The 15,624-nt window shown below is 32.5% G+C and overlaps 1 protein-coding gene across 1 annotated transcript in view; it reads left to right on the forward strand.

Moving 5' to 3' along the window:
- The window catches only part of LOC121129130 (multiple C2 and transmembrane domain-containing protein), a 157,542-nt gene that overhangs the window by 124,369 nt on the left and 17,549 nt on the right, over window positions 1-15,624 (forward strand). Inside the window, exons 3-5 of the mRNA XM_040724808.2 lie at window positions 6,747-7,094; window positions 13,051-13,597; window positions 13,681-13,857. Of these exons, the coding sequence (XP_040580742.1) occupies window positions 6,958-7,094; window positions 13,051-13,597; window positions 13,681-13,857 (861 nt within the window). The 5' untranslated portion in view covers window positions 6,747-6,957. The remainder of the gene's footprint in view (window positions 1-6,746; window positions 7,095-13,050; window positions 13,598-13,680; window positions 13,858-15,624) is intronic.

Below are 15,624 nucleotides of genomic sequence, written 5' to 3' on the forward strand. Positions count from 1 at the left end.
AAAGCGTGGTGGAAGTCAAACATTAGTCGTACACGCGTTATAGTATAACCTTGTATTTCTATTAACCTTGGTGTCTCCAACTTGTAGGAGGCACGTATAAAATTATTATTTCTTTAATTTTAGTATATCATAAATGCAATAATAATAGACTTGCATTAAAAAAATTCGGTACATACATTGAAAATGAAAGTATAATCCGTATTATGAGCCAACCAGGAATAAATTGACTCCAAAACACAGAGAGGAACTAACTTTCTAAATAATTTTAATCTCAGAATATTTACAACAAAATATAATTGATTTATTAATGTCTTTTCAAATCAATCCCTAATAAATAAAGAATTAAAATTTAAAGTACATTTTGTACTTTTGTACATTAAAGTACTTCTGTACATTAACACCCGTTGATTATTTTTTTTTCTTTGAATAACTTTTTATGGAGAGGTTTTAGACAGATTATTTTTTATTCAAAAAGATTTACCAATTAATTGTCAGCATATCCTATTTTATAGTTATGGATGATTAACGGATTAAGGTATTTAAAATGGGGTATTCTGCAAAGCTCTAAAAAATTTCGGTTTATCCCGGAATAAACCCCATTCCAATTATTTGATTTAAACAAACTGCGCCAAATTTGGATTCATGGATGGCATCAGATAATTTTATCTAGTTATTCTAGTTTTTTGTCCCTAATTGATAAAAAAAAATAACGACGTAGCTCATTGGACACCTGTACATTATTTTCTTGAACTCAATGTTAGTAGATTTGCGCCTGGTCGTTCCTAGAGAATAAAATATTTATAATGTATATGGACTTCAAAGAAGATTCCTAGGTCATATGGAGTAATTGTAATACTATAATGGTTACTATTAATTAATCAGTGCAATTTCATCTGACCAATTAAGGGAACATTTAAAAAAAAAAATTAAGGTATTTTTAGTAGATATTACTTTCATTTAATTAAAATACCACTGCTCAATAATAGTATTCCATGTAGGTGTTACGTATTTCTTATTCTTAAAGCAATTTAATTGAGTTTACTGAAGGTTTATTGGAAATTTGTCCATTTTATGCTGTAAAAATATCAACTTTGAGTCCCCAGGGAGGGCTCACTTCTTGAAATACCAGGCCGTGCAAAATTATTTACCGATGATGTAAATATACTTTTTAAGAGGTTTTGTGGCAACCAATCTGATTGTTTCGTATTTTTACTTTTAAAATAAACAAAAATCCTTCCTGTGAGAGCGTAACAACTTCCACACGTGAGACCATGTCCAATCAGGAAACAAAGAGGATCGAAACTGCAGCCCTCCTCCGAGCGGGAGTGCCTCATAACAACATTAAGGAACAGGTTGGGGCCTCGTTGAAGACAATTTACAACGTTTCCAAGCGCTTGGAGGCTGGGGGTGATCTCAAGCATTCCCCTGGGGCTGGCAGGAAGCCCACTGTCTCAACAAGGCAAGTAAAGGCCAGAAAGATGGGAACGTCGAGATCAACTGTTTCAAGGGCATTAAAAAGGGCTGGAGGAAAGTCCCTGAGGCGTACTGAACGCCCTCTGCTAACTGAACGTCAGCGAGAAGTCAGACTTGAGCGTGCCAAGAGATTCTTGAATGATTTCAAGAGCTCATCTGAAACATCATCATTTTTTCAGATGAGAAAACTTTTACGGTCGATCCTGTTTTCAACAGGCAAAATGACCATGTTGTGTCCTTTGGAGATGTGCAAGATAAGCACTGCTATGTGGCAACAACAAAGCACCCTGCTTCGGTGATGATGTTGGGTCTCGTGGCCTCCAACAGAATGGCCATGAAGCCGGCATGGTTCCCCAACGGCTACAGATTAACAGCAGAGGATTATGTGAAGATTCTGGCGTCCAAGGTCCTTCCGTGGATCAAATCCATAGTCGGCAACTCTCCTTGGGTTTTTCAACAAGATGGAGCACCCGCCCACGCTTCCAAGAAAGCTCAGGAGTGGCTCAAGGACAACATGAACTTTTGGCCCAAGGACTACTGGCCCCCTCAGAGCCCAGATTTGAACCCACTAGACTTCTCTATCTAGGTGCACGTGGAGACCAAGGCCTGCAAAAAACGACACAAGAACATAAATGCCTTAAAGGCTGCTGTCAACAAGGCCTGGGCCTTCATGGACGCTGATTACATCCAGCAAGTCTGTGGCAGCTTCAGACGTCGCCTGACCAGTTGGCTACATTGATTAAATTTGATCACAAACTATTTTATTATTCTAAAAATGTATGAATAAATTGTTTCTCAAGTCATTCGAAATGTCATTATTGTCCGCAATATGTTCTGAACAAAAATCGGTAAATAATTCTACACGGCCCGGTAAACAAAGATAAATTTAATATCCTTTTGCTGTTTTGATTAATTTTCATAAGTTAACTCATGTATGATGCAAATCAGCTGACTCGGCGTATATCATGAACTCAAAAAACGTATTGCATAGGATTCGAACTTTTATATTAATTAATATAAATCAAGGGCTTTCGTTTAGAATTTGTGTCATTTCTTACTCAGTCATTGATAAGATTATCAATTAAATGTACCTATATAATAAGTAATAACTATTCTCTAAATAATAATTAACAGTTGGCAACAAAAAAAAATGCAGAAGGTTGGTTACCGTATTTTTTTTTTTTTTTCGAATTTTTCCTTTCCCTTTTGACAGTTTAGGTGGAGAGTGAATAAAAAAGATAGTTGTGAGGACGGTGTCTCCTTCAATGATGATTCAATTATTGACGTCAGTGAAAAAATCTGTATGCCTATTTACGAATTCGATGGAGTTCAAGTTTTTGAATATTCACATATTACGTTTTCTATGTGGTTTCTCTATTATACTAAGTGGTCCATTAATGTTATGTATTGTCTTTTATTTACTTTTAGATCATGACGTAGGGATTTGTTTTAAATAGATAGTAATGGACCTTGTGTTTTACGAGTTGATATATTTTAATAGTTAAATGTATGTACATCCTTTTAAGTGTAATCCCTTACAGAATATATGTTTTAGTGTATGATTGTACCCCCAATCCAAAGGTCTTCTCATTGGCTTTACTCCGGTCCGTTACTTCCGTCTGTTGGTGGTGTTCTTAGAGCATTACAATTAAAATCAGAAAACTTTGAATATTCTACTTCAACATGATAAAATGTATTAATTTACTATATAATTTCAACAAAATAAATACTGAACTTCCTTAATCATTAATGTAGCCGACCTTAGAGGCAATGATGGCTTCCATGCGGCACCGGAGGACCTGGCAACTGCTATGGATGTTGTCCTCGGTCATGGCGTCCCAGTGCTGGCTGACAGTGCCTTTTAGGGCATCAGTGTTTGACACTGCAGGTCTTCCATCGGCATGCACCCAAAAGGTGTTGTAAAGGGGGTTGGCATGAGGGCAGTAGGGGGCCAAAAGTGTCAAAAAAAGAGTATTTTATCGGAGGAGATGGGTTTCTTTCATTGTTGATGTAAAAGGTGGTCTTTCCACCCTCACAAGAATCACAAGAAAGTCTGGTGTGAAACACTGAGATATCTTGAATAGCTCTTCAGGGACTTGAGAGGATTGGCCTAGGCTGTTTCCTTTCATTCCTACGTTTCAAGTTTAGGCTTCTCACAGAACCTTTCTTCCTCTCCAACGTTTCTTGCTCTCTCTTTAATCCTCCGGAACCAGATTGGGCTTTTTGACAGAGTCCTTATTCCTCTCTAACATTTTGGACTTGCTGACGGCGTAGACGGTAGTCTTGGAGACGCCCAACTGCTTGGAGTGCGCAAATGTAAATTCGTCGATCACATTCAAGTATCATTTTGTACGTAAGCTAGAGATTGTTCTATTTAGTAACTTATTGCTTATGCTTTAATATATAGAAATATGAATTAATTTCAATTACTCAACCTCAATTAATTATTGAATTACTAAGTGTTCAGATTTCAATGGACCGCCCGGTAATACGTGAATTACACTTATTCATTAAGAAAGGAACGTCTTTACTTTTTTATTGTCATTTTATGTGATACTAAAAAATTAATTCGTCATTACTTGAATGCTATGAGTTTTGATTATTCGAGTTCAATTAGTGTAAAATTTCTATCAAGTTCGATTATTTTTTTGGAAAATTGTTGGCTATTGTAAATTCGATTTTTTTTTTTTCAAGTTTAAGTAATATTCAGATCCAACACTATTTATAATTATCATTTGTTCTAATACTTATGGAATGTGACCAGATATGTACGGTCATCATGCATTAAAATGGAATGCAAAAAAGAACTTTTTATACAAAAAAAAACTAATAAATATATCTTGCAACAACATAAAAATAAACTGTAGAAAATGAAAGAAAAAATCATATCCCATGTTTGACCTAAAATGTTAAAATGAGGCTCAAAAAAACTCGTGCAACACTTTTTCATAACAATTGAATTAGTCTTTTGTTACAATGTATTTTCACAATGATTTATTCTTTCTTTCCTTAAGGAACTTTTGCACCAACGTCAAAAAACTTAGTAACGGTCACTTAACCAGACATAAATTCTTGAAGAGACAATTCAAATTATAATTGTCAGGGTCATTTTTAATGGAGGATTTGCCTCTGGGTTCACCCTTAGCTGGGCTAGAGCTAGTTATAATTTTATAAAAAAAGTTTAAATATATACACAAACAAGAAATTTTTATAAAAATAGAAAAAAGGATTGACTTTTTTTAAATGATCATTTTGAAAATTAAAACAAATATTATAATGTGAAAAAGTCGTTAAATGAAATATCGAAAAAAAAAAATATAAAGAGGACATAAGAAAGCTTGACCTTTTCTATAAAAAAGATCATCCAAAAATAAAATAAGTCATTCAAGAAATATTACAATTTATTAATCCGTTCGATTTTTTTTTTTTTTTTTTTTTTTGATCATTTGTAAAACAAAGGATATCACACATTTATCTTCGCTCACGCTAAAACCGCCCAAGTCATGATTCAGAATTTTTTTTTATGGGTTGACTAGCTAAAAATGATACATATATTTATTAATTTATTGACAATTTTTGATGAGCTATTTTTATTAAAGGCCAAAATTTGATTTTTTTTTTTATATAAAAGACAATTTATATGGCCATGATTTGCATTGTTAGTAGGAAACAATTTATAATTCAGTTGTGTACAGCAGACATTGTTTAGGGGTACGGCTCTGTTATACCCACTGCTGTTACGACAAGGCTTCTTTATTTACATGGTAACCCTGACAATTTGTAGCATATTTTGTAGGAGAACAGCTTTGCTATCATGGTGTTTCATCAGATCTGCTACAAGTAGTAGTAAAGAGCAGGAGAAGGAAATAACATACCACGAGAATTACTCCGATGTCGATCATCAATTATACTCTGAGTCCAACAAACGCTTTACATATATAACTCCATTACAAATTCACAAGGCTACGTTCCTTTAAACACAAATGTTCAATCCGTTCTGTAAATAATTCTATGTGGTAAAAAAGGAATTGTTCACTCCTTTTGGAATTAAATAATAATGATAACAGCCAAGGAAAAGACAAGACACTCTTTAGTTTGACAACGCAAAAAAAAAAGGTTACCTAAAAATTGCTACCGATTACCAGATTCAGATTATAAGAGTTAGGACTAAGAGTATAATTGAAGAAAAGTTGTTTAATATTTATGTAGCAGGGAAGTCATCCATAGTTAATATGGTCTTTGAATTTGAAGGGAAAATGCCAAATTTATCTTTTTTAATTAGTGCTGACAAGAGATGTAAGAAAAAATTGAACTTATTCTTGAACTGCTAGAACTGGGACCGGCAAAGTCAACCCGGTTTGCTTATCAGTCTCGGTTCTTGTGCTTTCGTTCCTATATAGAATATATAAGAAAATAAAATCTATATTATAAATAAATAAATTATATACGTCAATTTTCTTAGTTGTTTTTTTTCCCCTATTCCAGCGTTTTCCAAAGATTTTTTTACATCGTCAGGGTGATACAGTTGTATCTGAGTTCCAAATAGCTAAGGGCTTCTTATGGATCTGGAAAAGGGGTTATAGGCACCAGGCAGTATAAATAAAAGAGAGAAGGGGTGAGGTAGATTATTGATACAGATCCTCTACTTAGCTTGTCGGGACCCTATAATATGATGACTATAATATTTCTTAAGCCAGGATTTCCCAGGTTTTGCTATGACCAGCTCCCCCTACAATTATACATTTTAAACTGAGGGTTCCTTTATATGAATTCTCAGGGCCCCGTTGGATCTTGGGGTACTACGCACTCTGTGTATAAGGTAGCTGCTGCCCTGCTTGTATGGAATATCCGACCGAAGGACCGAATTTTCTAGGGACTCCCCTTGTTTTAAGTGCCTGTTATCAAACTGAGCCAGTATAAAAAAGAACCAAGACCGATAAAGCTGAACCGAGACCGAACTGTTCAAATGAAAGAACCAAAACCGGGACCGATAGAACCACTTTACCTAAATCGGCACAACATTGTCCATTTGTCTTTATAGCAATCCATAAAATACGGTTTATCTTCATAAGGCAATTTCCAACAGTCATACACATACCAGCTCACCTCTATCTAATAGTATTAAATACAATTATATTATACAGAGATAGTTTTTCCTATATATAGTTAAACTTTCTTAGAGCAAAAATGTAATTACTGTTAGTATTAACAAAAATGTAACTTTAATACGATATATGTAATAAAATTGTACTAACCATTTATATTTCTTTCAGAATTTTGGCGCAGAGTATGCAAAGGGATTCCTTACAACATCATATATATGATGATATATGTAGTTGATACTTCATACATAGAAATAAGTTAAATGTTGGTAACTCAAAGAGAATCCTGGGCTTTCAATTGTAATGCTACCAACTGCACAGAAATTTGCGCCATCTTATGATGAAAGAAAGGACAGACGAACAATGAAGATAAATCTCAAAGATGATGAAAAAGGGATTAATAAAACGGTTATCCAAGTCTGCTTCAGACTTATCTGGATGCCGACGTAAATCCCAAACTAATTCTCCAGAAGAAGAACAATGCAAGTCAGGATTTCAAACGCCGCCGAGCACAGGAGGGTAAGGATGAAATCATCATCGGTCATTTTTACTTGTGTTGTGTCAGTTCTTATTTATTCGGTCAAGACCGGTCCGATCAACACTACTGCCAGTCCTTTGGACTGGCAGTAGTGTTGGATCGGTCTAAAAAATTGCAGTCTTACTAGAAAATTTCATATTTGAAATTTAATGATCATTCCGGCCCTAATAAAATTTGTCAGTAGTAGGACCGGTCCTTATCGGTCTTTTATGGAAACTACAACAGCTGAACTTACGTAGTTACTACTAACTATGTCATTTGAGTTGTTGAAGTTTCATTATATGGCGTTACCAAGGTTAATAGGAATACAAGGTTAGACCATTATGCAATCGGGATTGATGTAGTTTTCAATCTGATGTATAGTACCGACTGCAGGCAAGACCGGCAGATTTTGACAAAACACGGGACCACTCATAGTCTATGACGTCACTATTGCTAGAATTTTCATTTTAATGTATCGTACCAACTGCTCGGCAAGAAAAACCTATTATGACAAAACACGCAACCACTCATCTACTATGACGTCAATATTAAAAGCGTGGTGGAAGTCAAACACCAGTAGTATACGAGTTATAGTATGTATTTCTATTAATCTTGGGCGTTACCTCGCTTACACAAAAATACCCTCTGTATTTTGTTGTCAGCTGTCGATCCCCTCTTCTTCCTTGATATGTCATGGCTATTTCATAATTTATTACTTTTGATAAATACACAAAGTAATAAGTTATTCTATACATATGCTCCCTTTCCAAAAGAACAGGAATACAATTTTTTTAATGATCCCTCGTCGTTTATATAATAAATGGTATATTGGCCATTTTATTTTTCACATGAAGAAATTTTGGCTGTCATATAGAAATAGAAATTTATAGCCACGCTTTGAATAGTATATTACATTGTTGAAGAAGATACTATGTAGATTTTAATATTACAATATACATATATGTAATTCATTTTAAAAATTGTGAAGAAATAATATCACAGTGATAGAGTGGAAGTACATACGTAGAGATATATTGCAGTTGGTATGATTGACTTATTTAGCTAACTACCAGATGATTTGTGGCCTTTTTTCTTTTCGGAAGAAAGGTTGCTTGATTCAATTAAGGTAACGATGCGCTGAATTTAAAAGTAGGATGTGGTTGACTACAACGTATTTTTATATACTAGCTATCATTAATTATTTTCTTAGTTTTATATTCTTCAATCCTAGCTAGAGAAAATAAAAAGATAGATAGAACTGCATAACTGAAAGACCGATGTATCAGTACTAGGACGGATTTACCAATAAATCCGTTTCAACAACCTTTATAGTCTTATTTTTTTATCAGTCCGATATTTTTTAGCATGTGTCGATCGTAAGGACCAATTCATCAGTTTTTAAGGCCTACGGCTATCTTTTTATTTTCTTCAATCCTAGCTAGGATTGAAGTTAGTCATTACTTAAGTTATTTATATAATATTTTCGTCGGATCAGAAGTAGAGATAGGACAGATCTTGGAACCAGATCCGAACAGAGTTGGCCCCTTATCGGTCTAGTGGTTCTGGTTCAAGTTTCAGAGTTCCAAATAGCTAAGGGCTTCTTATGGATCTGGAAAAGAGGTTTTAGACACCAGACGGTATAAATAAAAAAGGAAAGGGGTGGGGTAGATTCTGGATCCAGATACACTACAAAGCTTGTTGGTGCCCTATAATATTTCTTAAGCCAGGGTTTTCCAAGCTTTACGATGGCAAGGCCCCCCTACACAAATACATTTTTAGCTGATGCCCCCTTTATATGAAACATTTGTGCTACGTATGTGTAGACTGAAAGTAATTGTCAATCTTCCTTGACCCTATTTGTATATAATATTATTTATTGGGCGGCAATTATCCAGCGACACCCCTTGTTTTAAGTGCCTGTTACCAAACTGAGCCTGTATAAAAAAAAATAGAGACCAAAACTGTTGAAATGAAAGAACCAGGACTGATAGAACCTGAACCGGGTACAACCTTAGATCTGAAGTACTCGGGTATGGTATAAATAAAAATATATTATCTGTCAACCAAATTGGCTTCGAGTACTCGAACTAATACGTATAATAAAAAAGATCCGAGAGATTTTCTGGATCTTAAAAAGCTTATTGTATTACTTTATTGTTAATCATTGTTATAAAAAAAGGGATATACATTGAACGGTTCTTGGTTATTTAGCCGCAAACATTTTGCCCTCGGTAATTTTGCTGCATATATGTTCGCCTTTGGTAATATCGTCTCTTGGAGATTTTTTCGTAAGACATATTATCCACCTTTTTATGTTTGTATATGTTAGTTTCATCTTTTACCTTGATGTAACCACGAATGTGTTTTCTTATGAATGACAAAGAATCACACTGATGAACTCCTATTTATGTCAATGGTAGATACGTCGTGAGATTTGCAAGGGGTAGACTGGAGACCCCCCTACCAAAAAAAAAACATCAAAAAATTGAGCAATTTTTGTTTTTTTACTAGAAAGTTTAATGTTTGAACTTTTTTTAGTGAAAAGCTATGGATATTTTAAATTTTTTTCAGAATAGCTGTAGATTTATGAATTTTTTTTTTCAAAAATTTAATATTTTAAACTTAATTTTTGAAATTTTTTCCCAAAAATATTTTTTTTAAGAATAGCTATGGATTTTTCTAATTTTTTGTGTAAAGCTATGGATTATTCAAAAAAAAAAAAATTATCAATATAAAATTATTCCAAAAATGTTTATTTTTGGATTTTTTTAACAAAGCAGGTAAGCTTCCAAAGGATTAATTATCACAATTTGTTAATAAAAAATAAATATATATCGAATTATTTTTTTAGTAAAATCATTATAGTGTACTTTTGAGTTGACGTAATACTTATATAATATGTGGCTATGTAAAAATAGAAGTATTTTTATAATCATATTGGTACTAAATAATTACCTATGTACTAATTACATTAATAGGAGGCATCACTTAAAAAAAGTATTAATATGGATAATTGTTCAACAAAGGAATATAAAAATCTACAAAAATACAACCTACCTATGTAATTATTGCAATTGTTCAACTACATTGCATTTCTAAATAGTTATGCAAAAAAAAAAATGCAAGTTACGCATGAAAACATTTAGTGCATTTATTCTCAAACATTCATCGACCAGAGTGTACTAGCAAATGGGGCCATGTTATAGAGCAGTGATTCTTAACCTGGGTTCGTTTGAGTCAAGGTTAATTGAAATACAAGGTTAGACCATCTTGTAATCGGGCTTGCTAGAATTTTCAATCTAATATATTGTACCGACTGCTGGACAAGACAGGCAGATTTTGACAAAACACGCCCACCTATAGTCTATGACGTCACTATTGCTAGAATTTTAAATTTAATACATTGAATAGACTACTGGGCAAGAAAAACAGATTTGGACAAAACACGCAACCACTCATCTACTATGACGTCAATATTAAAAGCGTGGTGTAAGTCAAACATCAGTCGTACACGTGTTATGGTATAACCTTATATTTCCTTTAACCTTGGTTTGAGTCAGTCTCAGGGGTTCGACAGAGGTCAAAACATACAAAATTTGTGATGACACGCTCCACTTGACCAATAAAGAAGGGTTCACTGAATATTAATATGAAACTGGTTGGGTTCACTATCTCCAACAAGATTAAGAAACAGTGTTATAGAGCCTTTTCAATGACGACATAAATTAAATCACAATTGTAAGAGACTCCACTAGGATGACTCAAAGTGGATGTTTTTGGACTAATTTCATATAAATCCTGATCAAGATTCATCAAATGGCTTTAGTAATAATAAAGACTTAACATCTGTACGGAATACTTCTGAAGGCCAAAGATAAACGCAGATATCATAATTAAATTAAAGTTGTATGTACTAAAAATTCCTGAAACTTATGGAATTATTATTATTTTTTTATCGATGAATGTAGAGAAAAGTAGGACGATTAGAGAATTATATCGTATTAGATGGATTTGTGGTGGAACAATGGGTCCTTATTGCTAATTGGGCCCTTCCATATTGTCTGTATCGTTATTTGTGGATTTTGTGGAGTATAATTTCATAGTTTTACTCAAAGATGTCTGCAGCGTTTAGTCTGGAGGAGCCGTATCCCCTCCCCCCACCCAATTAAGGAATATTTGAATTTTGCATGGAAAAAAAAGAATTATTAAAATTTAAATTTAATTTTTCAAATTTTTTTCAAAAATTTAATTTTATGTTAATAACTATGGATTTTTCTACGAAAAATCTAATATTTGAAAAAAAAATTCAAAATTGTTTTTATTTGAAAAATAAAATTTATTGTCAACAGCTGTGGATTTTTGAATTTTTTTTCCATGAAATTATTTTATTATGAATAGTTGTTAATTTTTGAATACATATTTGAAATATTTTAAAAACAATTTCAAAAAATTTACTTTTTTTAAAAATTTTTAAGAAAAATTAAATTTTGGAAAAAAAAAAAGTGTAAAGCAAGTGTGGATTTTTGAAAAAAAATTCAAACAATTGAATATTTCAAAAAAAAAATTGCAATTTCTTTTTTTGTAAATAGTAGCGAATTTTCTCTGAAAATTAAATTTTTTGTGAATACCTATGGATTTTTGAATATATATTTGAAATTTTTTTTTCAAAAAATTTAATTTTGATAATTTTATATTAGCCCCAGCTTATTCATTTCACTTCGGACTACCAAAACCTGAAGAGAGCCTGTCCGAAGGGCTACTAGGGATTTTGAATTATGTCTGCAGCGTTTAGCCTGGAGGAGTTGTAGCCACTCCCCCACCCAATTAAGGAATTTTTGCTTCTTAATATTTGAATTTTGCTTTGAAAAAAAAGAATTATTCAAATTTTAAATTAATTTTTCAAATTTTTTTCAAAAAATTTAATTTTATGTTAATAACTATGGATTTCTCTACATAAAATCTAATATTTGAAAAAAAATTCTAAATTGTTTTTTTTTTAATTTAAAATTTATTGTCAACAGCTGTGTATTTTTGAATTTTTTTTCCAAAAAATTAATTTTTTGTGAATAGTTGTTAATTTTTGAATACATATTTCACATATTTCAAAATCAATTTCAAAAAATTTACTTTTTTTTTAAATTTTTAAGAAAAATTAAATTTTTGAAAAAAAAAAAAGTGTAAACAAGTGTGGATTTTTGAAAAAAAAATTCAAAAAATTGAATATTTAAAAAAAATTTGCAATTTCTTTTTTGTAAATAGCTGCGAACTTGTGAAATTTTCCTTGAAAATTACATTTTTTATGAATAGCTATGGATTTTTAATACATATTTGAAATATTTGAATTTTTTTTTCAAAAAAATTAATTTTGATAATTTTATATTAGCCCCAGCTTATTCATTTCACTTAGGACTACCAAAACCTGAAGAGGGCCTGTCCGAAGGGCTATTAGGGATTTTGAAATTGTGTGAACCCCTGCACATAAGATAGAGGAATTTGGGCTTTCAAGAAATGAAATGGTTTGCTTTTGAAACAAGTTGGAAAAAGCTATACCTTTCAGCAAAAATTAAAGTAACTCTTATCAAATAGTATGTGAAAAATGCATTCACCATTAGAAAGTTAGTAGTAAGAGAGAGAGGAGAACTGAGAAGTAATGTGGCCCTACAAATTATATATTAATACAATGAGCGAACAATCGTGCTTTGTTTGTGCGTCTGCTTTAAATAAAACTGTTTGTGTCATTTGAAGTTATGCAATGATTGCGCTCTATCGTGTTTGTTTCACTTCACTATGAATAATACATTTTCAATTATTTTTTCTTCAACTTTTTTTAAAGACCGTCATGGAAATAAATATAATTGTCATTCTAATACAAACCTGTTTATCTATTATTTTGATTCTCCTTTGTTATGATTTTATGGCTGTTTTTATTGAATATAAATATTCTCGATCTTGTAGCACGGACGACGAAGACGAAGAGCTCCTCAAGCGTCCCTCCTCCTCACAAAGTCACCATTCCAAAAAAAGATCATCATTCAAAGAAAGACTAAAATGTACACGAACCTCTTCAGAGGCGGCCGCCCGTCGCACACGCACTGTTGGAGCAGAATTGAAATCCCAGCAGGGATTTCTGGGGCTTCTACGACAGAAATTTGGAAGAGCCACGTCTCCTTCTCGGCCTCTCAAAGGGGGCGAAGATGAAAATGGGGTCTGTGATGATACTGAGATATTATCTACCAAACGTTCAAACAAGGATGGGGGTCGAGAGGACCTTCCTACCTATTCAGGCCCCATTCAGTTGCCTCCCTCTCAAGAAGTTGAAATTGTTCAGCTCATGGGAGATAAGGACAATACATCTCTCTGCTCATCCGTCAATAAAGCTCAACAGCTACGTCACACAAATTCCATTGGATCATCAACATTAAGTCCTCAAGTCTCATTTGATAATCCTAATCATGATCACTTTAAGTCGCATTCGAAGTTTAGCTTAAGAATTAACTTAAAGGTATTATACATATACACTAAATGTGCATTGTACTTTAACTTATTTTATTGTATTATTTATATATATATTTTTTATTATTTCAGAGAGGAATTGATCTTGCAGCGCGTGACTCTGGCGGAACATCTGATCCATATGTCAAATTCTTCTATAAGGGAAAATTGTTTTATCGAAGTAAAATTGTTTACAAGAATCTAAACCCGTACTGGGAGGAACATTTCACTCAGGTCATTGATGATCCTTTATCGCCCATTTTACTCAAAGTAAGATTTTGTATCCTAATTGATATTTCATATACTTCATAAGAATTTAAATTATACGTCATATATTTATGAATTTAAATTCCACTTAGAATTAATATAATGTACAGAATATAGTAGGAGTTCTCAACGTTTGTAATTTGAGCCAGAGGTAGGGGAAAATCATAGGTGGAGTTAATGGAAGTAGGCCCCCTCTGAGCCTCAAGATTTAATATATTGTCTATGTATCTTTTATATTATGTCAGGGGGAAAATAACAAAGGAAAAGTGATAAAGTAGGGAAAATAACACAATTAAATAGTCTGTGTCCGGGGATCAAAGTGAGTCGTAAAAGTAATCATTCATCTGACAAATTTTTATGGTAAATTAAAAAAATAATGAATCTGGGAAGAAATAATCATGTAGGTCTTATTTCATGATATTATAACTGATGTTTTAACAAGGAGCAGCCTATATTACAGGATAACTGATGTAGATTTAAAAAAACTTCCTCATATACCTGGTATGGGTAAAAATATAAAAATGTATATTATATTTATGAAGTCTGTTTCATAAATAGTGTGCTTCCTTATAACGTACTTAAATATATACATCATTGTAAAAGAATTGTCCCACTTTGTCACTGCAATTTTTTTCTATAATCATTTTACAAACTTAACAAGTAAATAAATAAAAATTGGTTCCCCCTTTGGAAAAAGTCCTTAAACTGCAAGTTCACGTCTTCAAAAAATAAAGGAAACTTTAAAGAGTACGTCCAAGTAGTGTCACGATTATTAACTTTTGACTCTTTCATTGTGTGGGCAAGTAGTTAATTAGTAATTGGCCAAAGTGGCCGGTTATTTCTCTAAAACAAAGATCAAATTTTATTTATATATATATATATATAAACGACATCAACTATTTTTCCCCCAATAATGAAATTAAATACTTTTAATTACTACTTCATTTAAACTCTAAACGATGCAACCATTTTTGAAAGAAATGTCACCCCGAGTTATTATTTATGACCTTTAATACTCATCATGTTATAATTTTCATCATTTTTTGATAATATTGAACTAATGTCATGTTTTTAGATGTCCAAATGTTAAGAACAAGTAAAATGATATAAACCTTTCAGTATATCAAAAATATATCCCTTTAATGCCTAATTTGGTTATATATCCTTAAAAATATGTTATTACATCGTCATATTTTCATGTTGTAGTCAAGAAATTAACTATTACAATTGCAGAGAGAAGAGAGAGGGACAAAATAACTGTTTTTACATCGAGAAATTTGTCCTAAGAATAAACAAGGAGGTTGCATTGTCTTGGTGGCCTAAAATTTATATGTTAATAGCTATGTGTCTAGGCCTGTCCTGTCACTAAGAGTGTCCGTCACTAAGGCTATAACTCGATAATAAAATGGTCATATTGATATATTGTTACATATTGTATAGACATTAACATGATTATTGAGAATTAAAATATCATTACTATACAGCCTTTAGTTTTGGAGTAGCATAAACTTATTCATGTATTTTCTTAGGGACGGGACAGATGGGGAACGTCACTTTACACCCCTCTAGTAGTGATGTTAATGGAGATAATCCTGTAATAGATTCATTATAAGAGGATTTATCAAATACAGCAAATAGGTTGAGGATAATTGTATATTTAATACAATCATACGCTTCAAAAAAACACCCATTTTAGCACTAAAATAATTCTAAATGCTCTCAATCTTTTACAACTTATAGCTTTTTCATGGGTTATCTGTGATTACATTT

Source organism: Lepeophtheirus salmonis, chromosome 14 (assembly GCF_016086655.4).
Source record: "Lepeophtheirus salmonis chromosome 14, UVic_Lsal_1.4, whole genome shotgun sequence".
NCBI lineage: Eukaryota > Metazoa > Arthropoda > Copepoda > Siphonostomatoida > Caligidae > Lepeophtheirus > Lepeophtheirus salmonis.